The sequence below is a fragment of the Lissotriton vulgaris genome, chromosome 11 (assembly GCF_964263255.1).
Source record: "Lissotriton vulgaris chromosome 11, aLisVul1.2, whole genome shotgun sequence".
In the NCBI taxonomy this organism is placed as follows: Eukaryota; Metazoa; Chordata; class Amphibia; order Caudata; family Salamandridae; genus Lissotriton; species Lissotriton vulgaris.
Window position 1 is genome coordinate 1,093,413,438 of NC_141699.1, and position 16,137 is coordinate 1,093,429,574.

The 16,137-nt window shown below is 47.5% G+C and overlaps 1 protein-coding gene across 2 annotated transcripts in view; it reads right to left on the reverse strand.

Annotated features, from left to right (window-relative positions):
* Nucleotides 1–16,137, reverse strand: part of PCYT1A (phosphate cytidylyltransferase 1A, choline) — a 170,537-nt gene that overhangs the window by 21,919 nt on the left and 132,481 nt on the right. For both annotated transcript variants that reach the window (XM_086944610.1, XM_086944611.1), the window contains 2 exons: nt 11,892–12,043; nt 9,022–9,100 (listed from right to left, as the gene is read on the reverse strand). In XM_086944610.1, coding sequence (XP_086800736.1) covers nt 9,022–9,100; nt 11,892–12,043 — 231 coding nt within the window. The remainder of the gene's footprint in view (nt 1–9,021; nt 9,101–11,891; nt 12,044–16,137) is intronic.

A 16,137-nucleotide genomic window follows, 5' to 3' on the forward strand; every position in this document is an offset into this window, starting at 1 on the left:
TCTCCCCCCTGGTTAGTAGCCTGTTTAGCCCGGACCGCTTATTAGAGATGAACCATCCGGCTCCGCTGGAAGGCACCCCTAATAAGGACATGTTCATGAAGCATGGATTAATCGCTATAGCCTATAGCCAGCTGTGGCATAAATATACGAAAAAGGATCGAGAAAGTCAGTGGCCACTGGTAGGATCCTTTGAAGACGATAAAATAAACGCACTAGAAACAGCCCTTGGTAAAAACAAGACGACGCCCACTATGCTTGACAGCTTCGGCATGTGGCGAAAGGAAGCCGAACAACGTAAAAAGAGAACTGAGAGTAGGTTGGGAAAAGAGCTGCGGAAAGCAGCCCACCTAGCAGCCCAGAAACTAGAGAAAGAGATAAAAGAAAGAGAGGATACCAAACAGAAGCTAGAAATAGAAACGTCAAGCCAGTGTCTGGTTAGAACACCCTCCACGCTCTACCCTGAATTACACTCGAAACAGCGAACCAACGATGATCTGCTGCTAGGTCCTCCGATCATCCACATGCCCCCTCCATATGCCCCTTCCCAACCCTTAGCGCAGCACCCACTACCCCCAGGTACAAGCGAGAGTAGCACCACGGCTTCAGCCCCCATGGCCTCTGTGCCGGCTGAACTCCTTGTATTAGATGCTACGCAAACGACAACGTTGGGCGACCCAGAGGCCCGAAGGGTTGGTCCTGCAAGAACATATAGACTAAACAAAAATGAGCGAGCAGGGGTCGACAAGATAGCAAAGATACTGGTAGAGAAGAGGGAAGATGAAGAGTCCGTCACGGATGTGTTTAATTCTTATACAGGGAGTCACAGACGACACTTTACTGTACAACTGTGTTACCACGTCCTAAACGCATACGAGGACCGATATCAAGAAAAAGGTCCCCAGAGCCTAACGACTCTGTACCGGAAGGTCGATATCGGGGATGAGAGTGAGAGTGATGTGACGGACCTCCTTACGCGTACGCTTGAGGTTTTCCGCCACCTCACTGAACAAAAGCCGAAAATCGAATCCACAACATCCATAGCAACCGAACCACAGACTGAACGATCTAACACCATGATGCCAACACGAGAGGCTGCCCCTTACTGGGTTCCTCCACGAGGTGAAGGGACTCACGATGACGCAAACAACAAAGACGCAAAGGGACGGGTAGTGTACAATTGGGTCTACCAACCATGGGACCGGCAAGAGATTCTGACCTTCCGGAAATCTCTGCCTGACCTACGTAAAAACCCCACTGCCTTCTATACTGAGTTGGGTACAGCCCTAGGATCGACGATTATGACTCTGGCTGACATCGACTTGTTTTTCGGGTTATGTCTACCAGCTGATGTGTGGAAACAAATCCGGAAAGTCGACCACTCTGAGCTGTTTGGACATAACTGGTCACAACTCGATGGCATAGACAGACAGCGAGAACCCGGACAAAAGCCTTTGAAAGCCATTTTAGACCTCCCGGATAAAATCGTACAGAAATTAAAAACCCTGATCCCAGAAAAGAAAGTGGACTGGTCGATAGTAACGGCTTGTCGCCAGAAACCTCAGGAGGATGTATCGGAATACTTCTCCCGGTTTGAAACGGTGTTCTCCGATTACAGCGGCCAGGACCTGACCACTGCAACCGGACACCATCTGTTTGTCCAGAATTACGTTAAGGGTTTATCACCGGAGGTCTCGCAGAAACTGCAGGCCAGCGAAAGTAGTTGGGCAGCCTCCAAACCTACGGCTATCCTCCAGATGGCCCAATATTATGAACATCAGAAAAACGAAAACGATAGGACAACAGAGAGAAAGAAGAAAGATTTAAAAGAGAGGGTGATGATGGCTCAACTGCAAGGGGTGACTCTGGGACGAGACCAATACCGGGGAAACCACCAGATGAACGTCCCTAAAACTGCACCTCCCAAAGACCGTACTTCGACTCCCCACATTGGACGTACAGACATTAGAGAGGACCAGTGTGCTTTCTGTAAAGGAACGGGCCACTGGAAATCTCAGTGCCCAGTTCTTTTGGAACTCATCAGAAATAGAGATCCTAGAGATACAGCAAGCGACCCAAGAAATAGGGGACCACAGCGAGGGCCCCCAAACAACGCAACTAATGATAGATCAAGTAGGCCAAACACATTTGATCGACCCAGACAGAACCAATGCCAGCAATCTGACTACGATGATGTTCATGACTTTGCATAGGACTGCCTAGGGCAAGGGAGGGATCCAGTCGAGCTCCATGTTGACCAGCAAGGCCCTTATGTCACTGCTAAGGTCTTGGGTACAAAGTCACCATTCCTGGTAGACACTGGCGCAACACGTAGTGCATTATCTAAACGACTGATTCCAAGGGCACCCTTGTCTGGCTCACTAATAACATCGACAGGTTTCGATGGAACGCCCTCCACTAACCCTTTGTCCGCCCCGATCCTCTTTGACTTAGAAAACAACACCACTGACACTACGTTTTTGCTTTCCTCCAACAGCCCTGACGCAATTATGGGACTTGACTTATTGAAACACTTCCGAGCAACGATTAGATGTTCCCAAGATGGAGTCCGAGTTTTCCTTTACGACAATCCTGTTCTGCTTAGACATTGCCCTCCCAGACACATGTTTTCCATCACCGACGCTGACACTTTCCTGCTTGACACTCTGCCTCCGTATCTGTGGGCCAAAACGGACTCGGATGTAGGGCGCATGATGATTGACCCAGTGCACATTACTGTTCGACCAGATGCAACACTCCCAAAACTTCCACAATATCGGATATCGCCCGAGGGCGAGAAGGCATTGGTAGAAATCATCCAATCACTGATAGACGCGGGAGTGGTAGAGGAAGTGGTTAGCAACGTTTGCAACAGCCCAATCTTGCCCATCATTAAGAAACAGGGAGAAGGAGATGAGAAAGCATACCGCTTCATCATTGACCTTCGAGAGATCAACAAAGTGGTGGTACCCCAGTACCCTGTGGTCTCGGACATTACCACCATCCTGACTTTGATTCCCTCCACTGCCACCACCTTCACTGTCATTGACCTCAAAAACGCATTCTTTTCCATCCCCATCCACCCAGACAGCCGATATCTCTTCGTTTTCACCCTAAAAGCCCGCTCGTATAGGTTCTGCCGAGCACCCCAGGGCTACACAGAAAGCCCTAGCATCTACAGCCAAGCCCTCAAGAGACAACTGGATCAAGTCCAGTTACCCGATGGAGTGGTGTTAGTGCAATATGTCGATGACATCCTCTTGGCAGCCGACACCACTCCACTAGCTGTCACAGCCACCATTCAACTCCTGCACTTCCTTGCAGAAAATGGCCACAAGGTCTCTAAGAAGAAGTTGCAATTCTGCCAACCCCAGGTCACTTACCTAGGCCACCTTTTGTCCAAAGACGGAAGGAAACTGACTCCTGACCGAATCCAAACCATTCTCGACACCCCCATCCCTAGGACCCAGAAACAGGTCCGCTCCCTACTAGGCCTCACCTCCTTCTGCCGACAGTGGTTACCCAACTTTAGCCTCGTAGTAAAACCACTGCTTTCACTGCTAGCTAAGGATATCCCTTTCCCACTCCCTTGGACCCCTGAGTGTCAGGCTTCCTTCACGCAACTACGAGATGCCCTTTGCTCGGCCCCTGTGTTGGGTACCCCCGATTACACAAAGCCCTTCTCCCTTTACACTCACGAAAGGGAGGGGTGCGCCTTATCTGTCCTGACCCAGTCCATCGGCTCAAAGCAACGACCATGCGCTTACTTCTCAGCCACCCTTGATCCTGTAGCCAGAGCCCTGCCTGCTTGCCTTCGAGCCGTAGCTGCTGCTGCGATCTCTATCCGACAGAGTGAGGGGATCGTGCTCTCGAATTCCCTCACAGTACTGGTACCCCATGCAGTTGACACCCTCCTAAACCAAACCAAAACGCAACACCTGACGAGTGCACGACTGACTGGATACGAACTGACTCTGCTCGCACCCCACATCACTCTGAAGAGATGCACCACACTGAACCCAGCAACCCTGCTGCCCTTACCAGAAAACGATCCCAATGTGCACCCTGTACACGACTGTGTGACCCTCACAGACGAACAGACCAGAAGTAGGGTTGACCTCAGAGACACGGCCTTTCCCGACCCCGACGGAGAGCTGTGGGTGGACGGTTCTTGCATCAAACTCCCCGATGGCACCACTTCAGCTGCCTATGCAGTCACCACGGCTCGAACTGTAGTCGAGACAGCCCGCATAACGCAACGATCTGCCCAGGCAGCGGAACTGATTGCCCTGACACGGGCCTGTATTCTAGCAGCAGGAACCACAGCAAACATTTACACCGACAGCCAGTATGCCTTTGGGGTGGTTCACCATTTTGGGCTCCTTTGGAGGGAGAGGGGATTCTTGACCTCACACGGCACCCCCATTTTGCACGGGGATCTAGTCTCCGCCTTGATCGAAGCCGTCCTTCTCCCCAAAAAACTTGCAGTCATCAAATGCCAGGCACACAAAAGGGTGACAGACATTATTGGACAGGGAAATGCACTAGCCGACATCACTGCCCGAACGACAGCTGAAAATAGGACGACAACACGCATGTACGCAACCAGGTCACAAGCAGAAAAATGGTCTGACGCTAGGGACACTATTAGAGACATTCAAATGGCTAGCACACAACACGAACTGACTGAATGGACACGGGTGGGATTGAAAGATGACGAAGGCTGCTGGCGGACAAAAGACACAAACAAATGGTTGCTACCTGACTCGTATCTGATTCCCATACTGACTATGGCACACTCCCCTGCCCACATAGGATCAGCCCCCATGATTGAACTTGTCTCCAGAGTTTGGCACAATGATAAGATCACAGAGTCCGCCAAACGCCTGGTCCAACAATGCTTGATATGCCTGCAACACAATCCCGGAAAAGGAACTGTAGTACCCCGGGGAGGGTTTGGGGTCCCAAATCACCCGTTTGAAGTCCTGCAGATGGACTACATCCAACTAGACAGATGTCAAGGCCTGAAATATGTACTTGTTGTGGTATGCGCATTTAGCAAATGGGTGGAAGCATACCCAACCCGTGACAACACTGCTATGGTCACAGCAAAAGTACTGTTAAAGGAGTTTTTCCCCCGTTACGGCCTTTGCCGAATTTTGTGGAGCGACAATGGCCCCCACTTCGTAGCCGAAGTTATCCAACTCATTTTGAAGGGGTTGGGTGTAAAACAAAAGTTCCACGCAGTCTTCCACCCCCAATCTGCCGGACTAGTTGAACGACATAACGCCACACTGAAACTAAAATTGGCCAAAATAGTGGCTACCACAGGACTGAAATGGCCAGACGCACTCCCCCTGGCATTGCTCTCAATGCGTTCCACCCCTACCAAACACCACTTGACACCATACGAGGTTGTATTCGGCCGGCCTATGAATGTCTGGTCTGCACCGAAACCAACTTCCATTCATGACGTCCCGGACGTCCTAATGTCTGATTACTTATGCCAGTTGACTAAAACACTGTCTGTTATCCATCAACAGGTGCTGCATGCCATCCCTGACACTTCCAGGGGTCCCGGACACACCATCCAGCCTGGGGATTTCGTCCTGATCCGGAACTTCCAGCGCGCCAAGAGTCTGGAACCCCGGTGGACGGGCCCCTGGCAAGTCCTCATCACCACCCGAACAGCACTTCGAGTGGAGGGAAGACGCAACTGGCTGCATGCACACCACTGTAAGAAAGTCTCCTCGACCCTGACCTCGACCGAAAACATCGACAACCAAGAAGAGCTCCTGAACAAGGACCGACCGTCACTAACCTGCTATCCTGATACCGAAACGCTTGAACTTTCAAAATTCTCTGATCCCACTGTGCCATCGAGAGAAGGGTATTTCCTGCGTCGAAAGGAGGGAGCCTCGGCTAAGTAGACCACGGACTGAGTTAAATCTCAGAACGGTGACCTAAACACTACCAAGGGTTACCCGGAGAGAAGCAAAACAAAATCTGTGGTTCTGCCCGCTACCGAGCACCTTGAAGATGATGGAAGCGCCAGATAAGAAGATGATGGAAGCACCAAATAAGAAGATGATGAAGGCAACAGGAAATACCCACCACAGAAACCCAAAAGCAGACAGACTCCACAGCTCAAAGACAATTGCACTCTTCATCACGATCCTTTTCTGCTTTCTCCTCATGACCACACTCTGGATTGTGGAAGAAAATGCACCCGCTCACGAAACATTCCTGACCACTGCTCAGCCTACCACCATGAAGGAACATTATCTGATTTCGCTCTCTCCCCAACTCAGAGAGAGGCGAAAGGAATTTTGGAATAACTCTTTCGTACAACTACTTCACCAGCACAACCTCGCCACCAATGCCACCAACTGCTGGATCTGTGGGTTGCTACCCCACGCCACTGGACACTCGATACCATTCATCCCTTCACCTTTCTCAGTTCACGGCTCCTGTCTTGCTTGGCTGATGCTTCTGCAAGAAAGCTTTAAGGACAATGCCACCTCCAGCAAAACCGTAACGCATTTCTACCACGGGGTCTGGCGGAACAGAACAAAGACACACTTCTGCCCACAGACCACCAACAAAACAATCCACTTGGACATCCCGGCTAAAGAACAAATCGAAATGCAAGTGTTCAATAATCCAACCAGAACCACCTTCTCCTACCTGCGAAAACGAACGGCTGCCACTCTGACTGTGGCCCGGTCAGTCATCAACGTCACCGGCCACATGTGCATGGAAGGGCTTGGGACTCAGCTGGTAGGCCACAGTGCTTGCCGGTTTTCCAGAACTCTGGACTCCACCGACCCACCTTCCTTTGTGGCATCTCCAAACACGTATTTCGTCTGCGGCACGAAGGCTTACACCTGGCTCCCCAAAGGCTGGGGGGGCACTTGTTTCATTTCCTTCATCCTTCCTCCGACATATGTGGCACCAGCAAATCATCACAGACAAAAACGAGCCAAAGACATTGAACAAGCCGACTCAACAGGAGCGCAGTTCCTCGATGCTATGAAGGGACTTGTCCCCCTCTGGGGCCCGATGGCGAACAGCCGTGCCATCCGACATCTGACTCAAGCAGTTGAGACAACAATGAACATCACGGCTGGTATCCTTGCTAACAACACCGCTGAACTTCAAGCGGTCCGCTTGGTGGCCCTCCAGAACCGCCTTGTCCTGGATGTGGTTCTTGCGGATCGAGGTGGAGCATGCCGCATTATCGGGTCCAGCTGCTGTACGTACATACCGGACAACTCACCCTCAGTGTACAAAGCCATCGAACATCTTCATAGGCTCTCTTCGGAAGTCCACCAAGAACAAGAAGAATGGTCGCTTGGTGGTTGGTTCTGGAGCACCGTTAAGAACTGGGGCTGGAGGCTATTCACCATTATCCTGATTCCTGTAGTTGTAATATGCGGTCTATGCTTAGGAATTCAATGTCTGCCACCTCTGTGTACATTATGCGTAAATTGTATTTGCCCTAAGACTGTGGACTTTGGGAACGAACATATGAGAGCAATATATGATGCCGAGGTTAGGAATTTGATGAAGATTGACATTGAGTAAGCAAGTTGGCTAAGATATGTTGAAAAGGGAGGACTGTTAAAGATTAGACTGCAAACGTCAACATTATCGGCGCCATCTTGCCCCTTTCGAGCCCATTCGTGCGCGTAAGCAGCAGCCATTTTGAGCATCATGGTCTCCCGGCCCCTCGCTGATAGCCAGCGCGTCTCTCTCTCTCTCCCTCTCTCCTAACCTCGCAAACATCCCCCGCACGTTGACAACCCCCGCTCTCTCATGCCTTGGGTCATAAACCCCTCTTCAGCGCAGCTCCGCCACAGAATCCCATCCTGTTCCCAGCGCGACACCTCCCCTCATTCCTTTCATGGTCTCAGATCCTTTTGATGCAAACCCCTTTTTCCTGTGTCCCCGTTTGTCTTCCTTATTCCCAGGCCACCACCTGGCCCTGCGGATACTGTTTATTACCCCGTACAGTAGGAAGCTTCCCCTCCCCATCAAAAGACCCTCGAGCCAATCAAAGCCCCCACCCTATGAGATCCGATCAACCCCATGCATTCCGTGAATCGGCGGAATGCCCTGCTGCGTGACAATCATCACCTGTTGTGACCAGGGTGGGGAATTCAACTGTAAATGTATGTGGGAACGGGCCTGTAGGGGAGATTCCGAGGATGTTCTTTCAAAATATCAAAGTGTTGCGAGAATGTGTTACGTGCAATAAAGGTCATAAACCCTAGTATAAGAGGCCAGGCCTCAGAAATGTGGTTAGAGCACCTCGTGATGATACTTGCTGTCTGAATTGATGTGTTCTCCTCCGGAGAGAATAAAATCCTCGTTTCCTGCCTTCCAGTCTCCAGCGCCTGCTTCTTCGTTGATTAATATTGGTGGGTCATAGAGGCGACACCGCCGGGCAACATAAAAGGGTCTTTGGTTACTGGTTGTCTTTGAACCCCTTTTTACAGTACCTACAACAACTAATCTTACAGGTTTTACAGAGGTCAGCGATGTAAAACACCATCCCTCGAGCACGATCATTCTAATGGTACCATGCAACTGGTCTCTAACCAAGGTTGTCACCTTTCTAAGAGAAAATTACCAGCCATCTGTTCACATTTAATATTCTGCAAAAGACCCGGACATGGATTCTTAGGTAGAACTTTATATGAAGTTTTCTTTATTCATTCCTAACATGGCCTTTCTTTGCATGCGTAGAAACTCTTTCTATGCAGTATCAGGTTTCCATTGCCCATACCATTACCTTTAGGATACTGAAATAGCCGCAACTTAATTCCAGCAAGACTGCAGAGAGCTATTCAGGGACATGTGTATCACCCTACTGTTCCTTGGTTTGTTAATAAAATTTGAGGTCAATGATGAGATGAACCAAGTCCAATTCACAGGCTTATAACCACTGCAGGACCATCTGCAGTAACTTATGCCATCAGAGAAATACCACAAACCCTGGTACAGTCGATAGCCACCCACCTGCTTCCTTTATGTGCTTGTAAACATCGTCACTGCCTGCAGAAGAATACGGGATGTCGTCATGCGCAACAAAATCAATCTGCAAACGTGAGAGAATGTACATTAGGAGGGTTAATAGCCGGAACAATGCACATAAACTGCTACAATCGGCTAGACTTTTAGTTATACTTATCACTCCTTAAAAATAGCCAAATACACCATTGATATAAAGAAAGTCAAATTACAGCTCTACACCAGGGAATGCTGGAGCAGCAACAAACATTGGGGCAGCAACAAACATGGAGAAAGCACCCATCAATGGCAGAACTGATATATCACAAGACGCTCTCAGAGTATCCTGCAGGAAGATCACATTCTGCAGGGCCAGCATGCAAGGGGGAACTCACGAGGATGCTAGAGCAGGAGGTAACGGAATCAGTTTGACCTCAGAGCTCTGCTTTTTCAATAGAATGGCTGATCAACTTGGCATTTTTTGACATTTCTCAAGAGAGACCAGGACACTCCCTTGGGAATATATTGGTCAATGCATATTAAGGAATGCATAGATTAGCAAGTATATTTTACACTGATAGGTAGAATTTGATTTTTTTCTTAATACCTTTTCCAAGGTTACTTGCTGTGCAAATTTATGTATTTTTCTGTTCTATCATACCTTTCTGCACATGTCACCTCCATTCTATATCCTTTACAACAAACGTGAATTGAAACATTCCTTCTGGACAACATATTATGAAATGTATTGTGATTAACAACACTTGGACAATATTGGTGAACTAATTTTAGCTGGCAACTGTTACATATTGTTTAAAATTGGTTGCAAGTACCAGCAGTTTTACATGTGTTTATATTTTTTAAGAAGATTCAATGGTAGAACTACTTGCCTAAAGACATCAGACCCTTACTATCACTCCTGAGCTTTCTACAACATCCTGACATCATACCTGTAGTACATCGCGCTGACTGCAAGCCACTATGAACAATGTTCAATACAATGAGTTTCAGCACTATATAGTAGGATATACATGTATCACATCAAAGTGCAAAAACAATTGGCACATAAAGAAACGTCCAGATACAAGATGTGTATTTCTTGACGAAGTTTCTCTTTATTTTTCATCAAAGGATTTTTCTTTAATGTTCCATAAATAAATTATCATAGCCAAAGCCTTTCGTCTCCCAAGAGACTTCTTCAGGGCTTTGCAGTATGGCCTACAATATGTTCTTTAGATGGTCGTACACTTTCAACAGTTTAAGCATCCAATATTCAGAGCACTTATATAAGTTTCACAGACTCAGTAGCGCCATAGTAACCACCAGCATGTAGACAGCGTTAACTTTCGAGCAAAGTTAATGCTGTCTACATGCAGGTGGTTACTATGCCGCTACGGAGTCTGTGAAACTTATAGAAAAGTGCTCTAAAGAACATATTGTATGCCATACTGCGAAGCCCTGAAGAAGTCTCTTGGGAGACCAAACGTGTTGGCTATGAACATTTATTTATGGAACATTAAAGAAAAATCCTTTTATGAAAAATAAAGAGACTTTGTCAAGAAATACACATCTTGGATCTGGACATTTCTTTATGTGCCAATTGTTTTTGAACTTTGATGTGAAACATTTAATTGTATTGAATGTTGTTATAGGACTAGTTCCTATTTTTGGGGAGCATAGAGGGGAGTGCTCCCTAGTTTTGTGCACTATCAGATACTAAGACACATTATTCATCTGTGGAGTGTGGATCTAAATAGCCTCTACCCTCTGTTCTTTGGTTTCAACTATTAATAATACAATACGTCTGTAGCCGCTGTGAACTAATGTGAGCTATTTTTACTACAGCATATCCCATAATGCAGGCGTGGGGTCCACAGCTAGAATCGGTGACTTTAGCCTCTGTGAGCCATCTGGGATCTAGTTTTCATTACAATGGCCATTCTGTCAAACAAAGACTGTTCCCAGACACAGGAGGCACACAACATGTGGGAAGCTGATAGTAAAATGAAAGATTAAATGTTTTGAGTACAGAATTTTAAACAGTTTAAATAAAAGGATAGGCAATAAACTACTTTTGCAACCCCAGCCGGCATCTCGGTTCGTATTGTATACTTTGTTTTTTATATTCATTTGTTTTGCTGTCTATTTGGGATATAAGATTGGATGAGCTAATGCTGGGTCGATTACTGATAAACATGCACTTGATTTATTTCAGCAGGCCTCTATGGAGAGAGGACATTTCGGTGTCTAAACAACATACAAGGTAATTTGATGTAAAATATAGATCGCAAAAAGGAGCATTTAGACTGAGCAGAGCTCTGAAACTGGCCCTGCAGCGGATTAAACCCACCCAATGTGGTCAGTGAAATTTATAATCCAAGTCTGATCAGTTGCAACCCTTGAATATTTCATCATGTTATCTGGGCCTTAACTACACCAAAAGGCCACATGTCCCTCCACAAGCATCCAGGCTCCCTATAAAGTATTTAGGAAGCCATTCAGAAGAGGCCCAACAATATGGAGCCACACGTACATGAAGTGGATGGGTCACAAAACAAAATTATTTCAGACTTTTGTTAAAATCTCGTGAAAAGGCTAGAATTAGTCAACCAAGTTTTCATTTAGCTTCTGTGCTGTAAAGCAAGGAGCAACTACAAGGAAATTTAGTAGCAGCCACAACATTGGGCTCTTGTTCAAAGAACTACCTGTGAGGCTTGGAGTAGGTACCTCCCCCAGTGGAACTAGAGCAAGAACCTGGGACCTTAAACTCCCATTGGGAACTAACAGTTTGAAATGAGTTGTGTTTTTCTGTGCCACTTAAAAACACAGATATATTGACACACACACACAAGCGATTAAAATATCACCACAAACCTTACCCGATGCTCCGCTAGGAACTCCGGCGTTAACGTCCATGGCGCGTTTCTCACCACTTCATCAACGTAGCGACAATGCTGTACGGCATCATAGCGCTCCGCCTCGTTCATCACCGTGAAGCCCTTCAATGTGTGCGTCAGCTCGTCACTGCATACTAAACACAAATTAGTGTTGTCAGGTAACAAGTAGAAGGCACCATATCATAAAAACATATTTCTTTTAAAAGCTCCGTCACTGCTGAGGTAAAGACAACTTGGCAGTTGGGGATGTAGGCAAACGTAGATCCATTTGTAGACTATTAACACTTGGCCTTTCCGACCCAACTTCCAGTGTTGGCTCTAGTTCGTAGACCGGTTGGAGTTCCTGAGTGACATATATGTATTCTTTCATCAGGCGGGTACTGCATGTGCTCGGGAGCTTCTTTATCTTTGATGGGTTACCCAGCATTAGAGAGCACTCATACAGAGGGGCCACAGATCAGCAAAAAAAGAAAAGCAAAGCAACATGAAATGTGCTGGCCAAGGATCCTCCAACCAAGGCTAAGGCTCTTGCACCGGTATCATTGCAACAATGTTTGACAAGCTGCTGCCTTGCATCCCTCCTACAAAACTCCTCCCCAACAAATGCAGCGGCGGCGGGGGCACTGCCCCAGGTAGGGGAAGAAATGATGTCCTTCATTAAAGAATGCTGCTGCTCTCTCCTAGCATTAGCCACCTTGTAACTGTCAGCTCTGTGAGAGCCACGCCATTGGAAGCACTGCCGGGGGTAAAAACCGGAGTATGCACCTACACTGGTCAACCTGGAAATAGAATAACTACACATCCACTCTGATTTCTGGCTGTGTTGATTCTCCTCCATCCTTAATGGATGCAGTGGTGGCAAGAAGGCGACACCTAAAAAGATGCACATCAATGAACAATTAGACACCGGTGTGAGGTTGCTACTTTCCACATCTTGAGTGGACATGGCCTTGCAGATGGGTCTGAACTGTGCTCCTATAGCAGCAGGGCCAAGAATGCTTTTTATCTAGCAAGTCACTGGCTAGAGTGGTAGGATGGACTGGAAAGCGGCCAGGATGATCACCAGAGGCTGCGATGAAGTCAAGCATTCCTTCCATCATTTTGTTGTTTGTTCTTGATTAGACTTCAGCCGTTTCCCACCACGACAAACATACACGTGTGTTTTCAGCAATGCCATTAACATGCATATACTGCTATAGTCTTTCTACATGAAACACTCGTGACTTTGAGTCCACGGGTAGCCCATGCTCCCCCTCGTCAGGGCTCGGCTGCCCTGTGAGTGCTCACCCAGTCATTTCCACTGTAGTATCTTTGTTATGAGAACAAAATTGTCCTTCTTCAGTTTGAGCCGCTCTAGCGTAAGCTCCCACTGGGCTCCTGCCGGAGTCTGCAAGCTTTGTATCCAGTGCCTCTGGGTGACATGCTTTACTGTGCTTCCTGGGTCTTGGCACAGCACACCAGATCCACTTCACATCACGGCCACCACTGCACGTCATCAGCCTACACACAAGCACAGCACAGGCATAAGAGGGCAGTACTTCCCTTGAACTGCTGATGCCTGCTGCACCACAAGGGCAAAGCTGCTGCTTGGGGTCACCGTGCACAACATGATGCTGTCGCTGTACAGGACAGATGAACAATGCAGCAGAGGGGCCCACACTAACAAGGTGAAACAGGAGTCAGGAGTTTTGAGTCAATGCCTCTCCAACTGTGACTCACCTGGCACAAGTACGGAATCCTCGCCTCACACAAGTTTCCATTTCATTACCTCATCCCACCTCTGCCCCCCTATGTTTGGTACAAAGGGGGAGAGAAACCAGAACAGGGAAGGAAGGGGACTGAGAGAGAAAAAGAGAGAGAAAGAGAGAGAAAGAGAGAGAAAGAGAGAGAAAGAGAGAGAAAGAGAGAGAGAGAGAGAGAGAGAAAGAGAGAGAAAGAGAGAGAGAGAGAGAGAGAGAGAGAGAGAGAGAGAGAGAGAGAGAGAGAGAGAGAGAGAGAGAGAGAGAGAGAGAGAGAAGAGAAAAAGAGAGAGAAGGGTAAGAGCGAAGAGAGCGAGAGAAGAGAGGGAGAGAGAGAGAAAGATAGAGGAGCGAGATAGAGAAGGAGAGGGAGAGAGAGTGTGAGGGAGAGAAGAGTGTGAGGGAGAGAAGAGTGTGAGGGAGAGAAGAGTGTGAGGGAGAGAAGAGTGTGAGGGAGAGAAGAGTGTGAGGGAGAGAAGAGTGTGAGGGAGAGAAGAGTGTGAGGGAGAGAAGAGTGTGAGGGAGAGAAGAGTGTGAGGGAGAGAAGAGTGTGAGGGAGAGAAGAGTGAGGGAGAGAAGAGTGTGAGGGAGAGAAGAGTGTGAGGGAGAGAAGAGTGTGAGGGAGAGAAGAGTGGGAGGGAGAGAAGAGTGGGAGGGAGAGAAGAGTGGGAGAGAAGAGTGGGAGGGAAGAGTGGGAGAGAGAAGAGTCTGAGAGAGGAGTGAGAGAGGAGTGAGAGAGAAGAGAAGAGAGAGAGGAGTGAGAGAAGAGAGAAGAGTGTGAGAGAGGAAGAGAAGAGTGAAAGAGGAGAGTGGGAGAAAAAGGGAAGGAGAGAGTGGGAGAGAGAAAGAGTGGGAGAGAGAAAGAGAGAGGGGGAGAGAGAGGGGGAGAGAGAGGGGGAGAGAGAGTGAGAGAAGAGAGAAGTGAGAGAATAGTGAGAGCGAAGGGAGAGTGACAAAGAGGAGGGAGAGACAGAGGGGGAGAAAGGGACAGGGAGAGAGTAGGCGAGAGGGTGGGGAGAGCGAGAAGGAGAGAGAGTGGAAGAGAGAAAGAGGGGAGAGAGAAAAAGAGAGAGAGAGATAGAGAGACAGAGAGAGACTTAAGCAGAACCATTGTAATGTCGGCCCTTTGAAGCAGATATCGTCCAACAATATTTTTTTAAAACTATTAGAGCGTCACGTACTTCAACTAATGACAGATGTAAAACTTGATACACTTATCTGGGTCAAATGTATACTTTTCACCAGGTCATCATGGCTAAATAAGAACACATACAGACATATAAGCAAAATAATGTAGCCTGAATTGACGTCTTTTTACCTTATATGTTCATAAGGAAACCCCAGGGATGCACACCTTGATGCACATATTCTATGTCAGACACTCCTAAACTTATGTCAGAAACTCCAATTCCTGATCAAATTTAATGTACAAGGACTGCCACTCTACCGCTTGTCAGGAGATGTCATTCACCCCAGATTACTGCTCGAGATTCTGGCAGAGACGGTCTCCCCTACTACCAGCACACTTTACAGATGCTACATCTTGCCTGAAGCCTGAAGCAGATAAAGTAAAGTCCCACTGTGTGCTTGCCCTTCATGGGGAATACTGTCTTCATGCTCCGGCTGACAAAGACAGTCTTTGCTTTCAAAGACAGTGTGTCTCTTCTCTTTGTGAAACTCTAGTCTGCAAGCTGCTCTGCCTCCCATGCTCTCAGAGTGTAGTGAATAGTAATAGGTGTTGGGGTGTTCGGTTTTGTTTTAAATGACGTTTAAAAAAATGCTAGAAATGTTCATTTTATTCTCGTTATTTAGACCGTGCCTTCTTGCTGTTCTAATAATATTCTGTGTAGTTGTTTTAGATGTCCTAAGAAACATATTGTTCCTGTAGTAATAAATACTTTTAAAGTGTCCTTTCTTCTTAATACAGTGCACGTGTGTGTGTGATATCGATCATAAAGAAATAGGTTTGTTAAGTTATCAAGGTGTCCCTGATCCGTTCCTTAGGGATTGTTAATAACCCAAAAGCAACATCTCTACTTCAATTACACATAGAATAGTGTTTCGCGGGGCTACAGTAACCTGCCTTTCTATTCATCCATGGTGCATTGAACCCAGTTCACCAGTGTCACCTGTGGGTGGGAAAGCACACCTTGTACAACTCAGTCAAAGTAATAGTTTACACATCACTCGGGGGCCCAAACACAAGCCACTATTCCTCATCCGAGGCCTCAACCTTCACCATGCACCATAGGAGCCATTTCATGCCAACCCCTGGTAGAAGCTGGAGAGGACCTGGCCTCAGGGACCAGAGCGAAGAGCAAGGTTAACCCTCAGCAGTGGGCGGAAATACCTGTACATGCAGAGACAAGAATGAGTATTTGATAAAAGAAGGTTCTCGCAGCTACTCCCTCCTGTGTCTGCAAAGAAGAAACATGGAGGAAACTTCCTCATGTCCTTCTTGGAGGTCAATAGCTGATCAGTAGTCAATC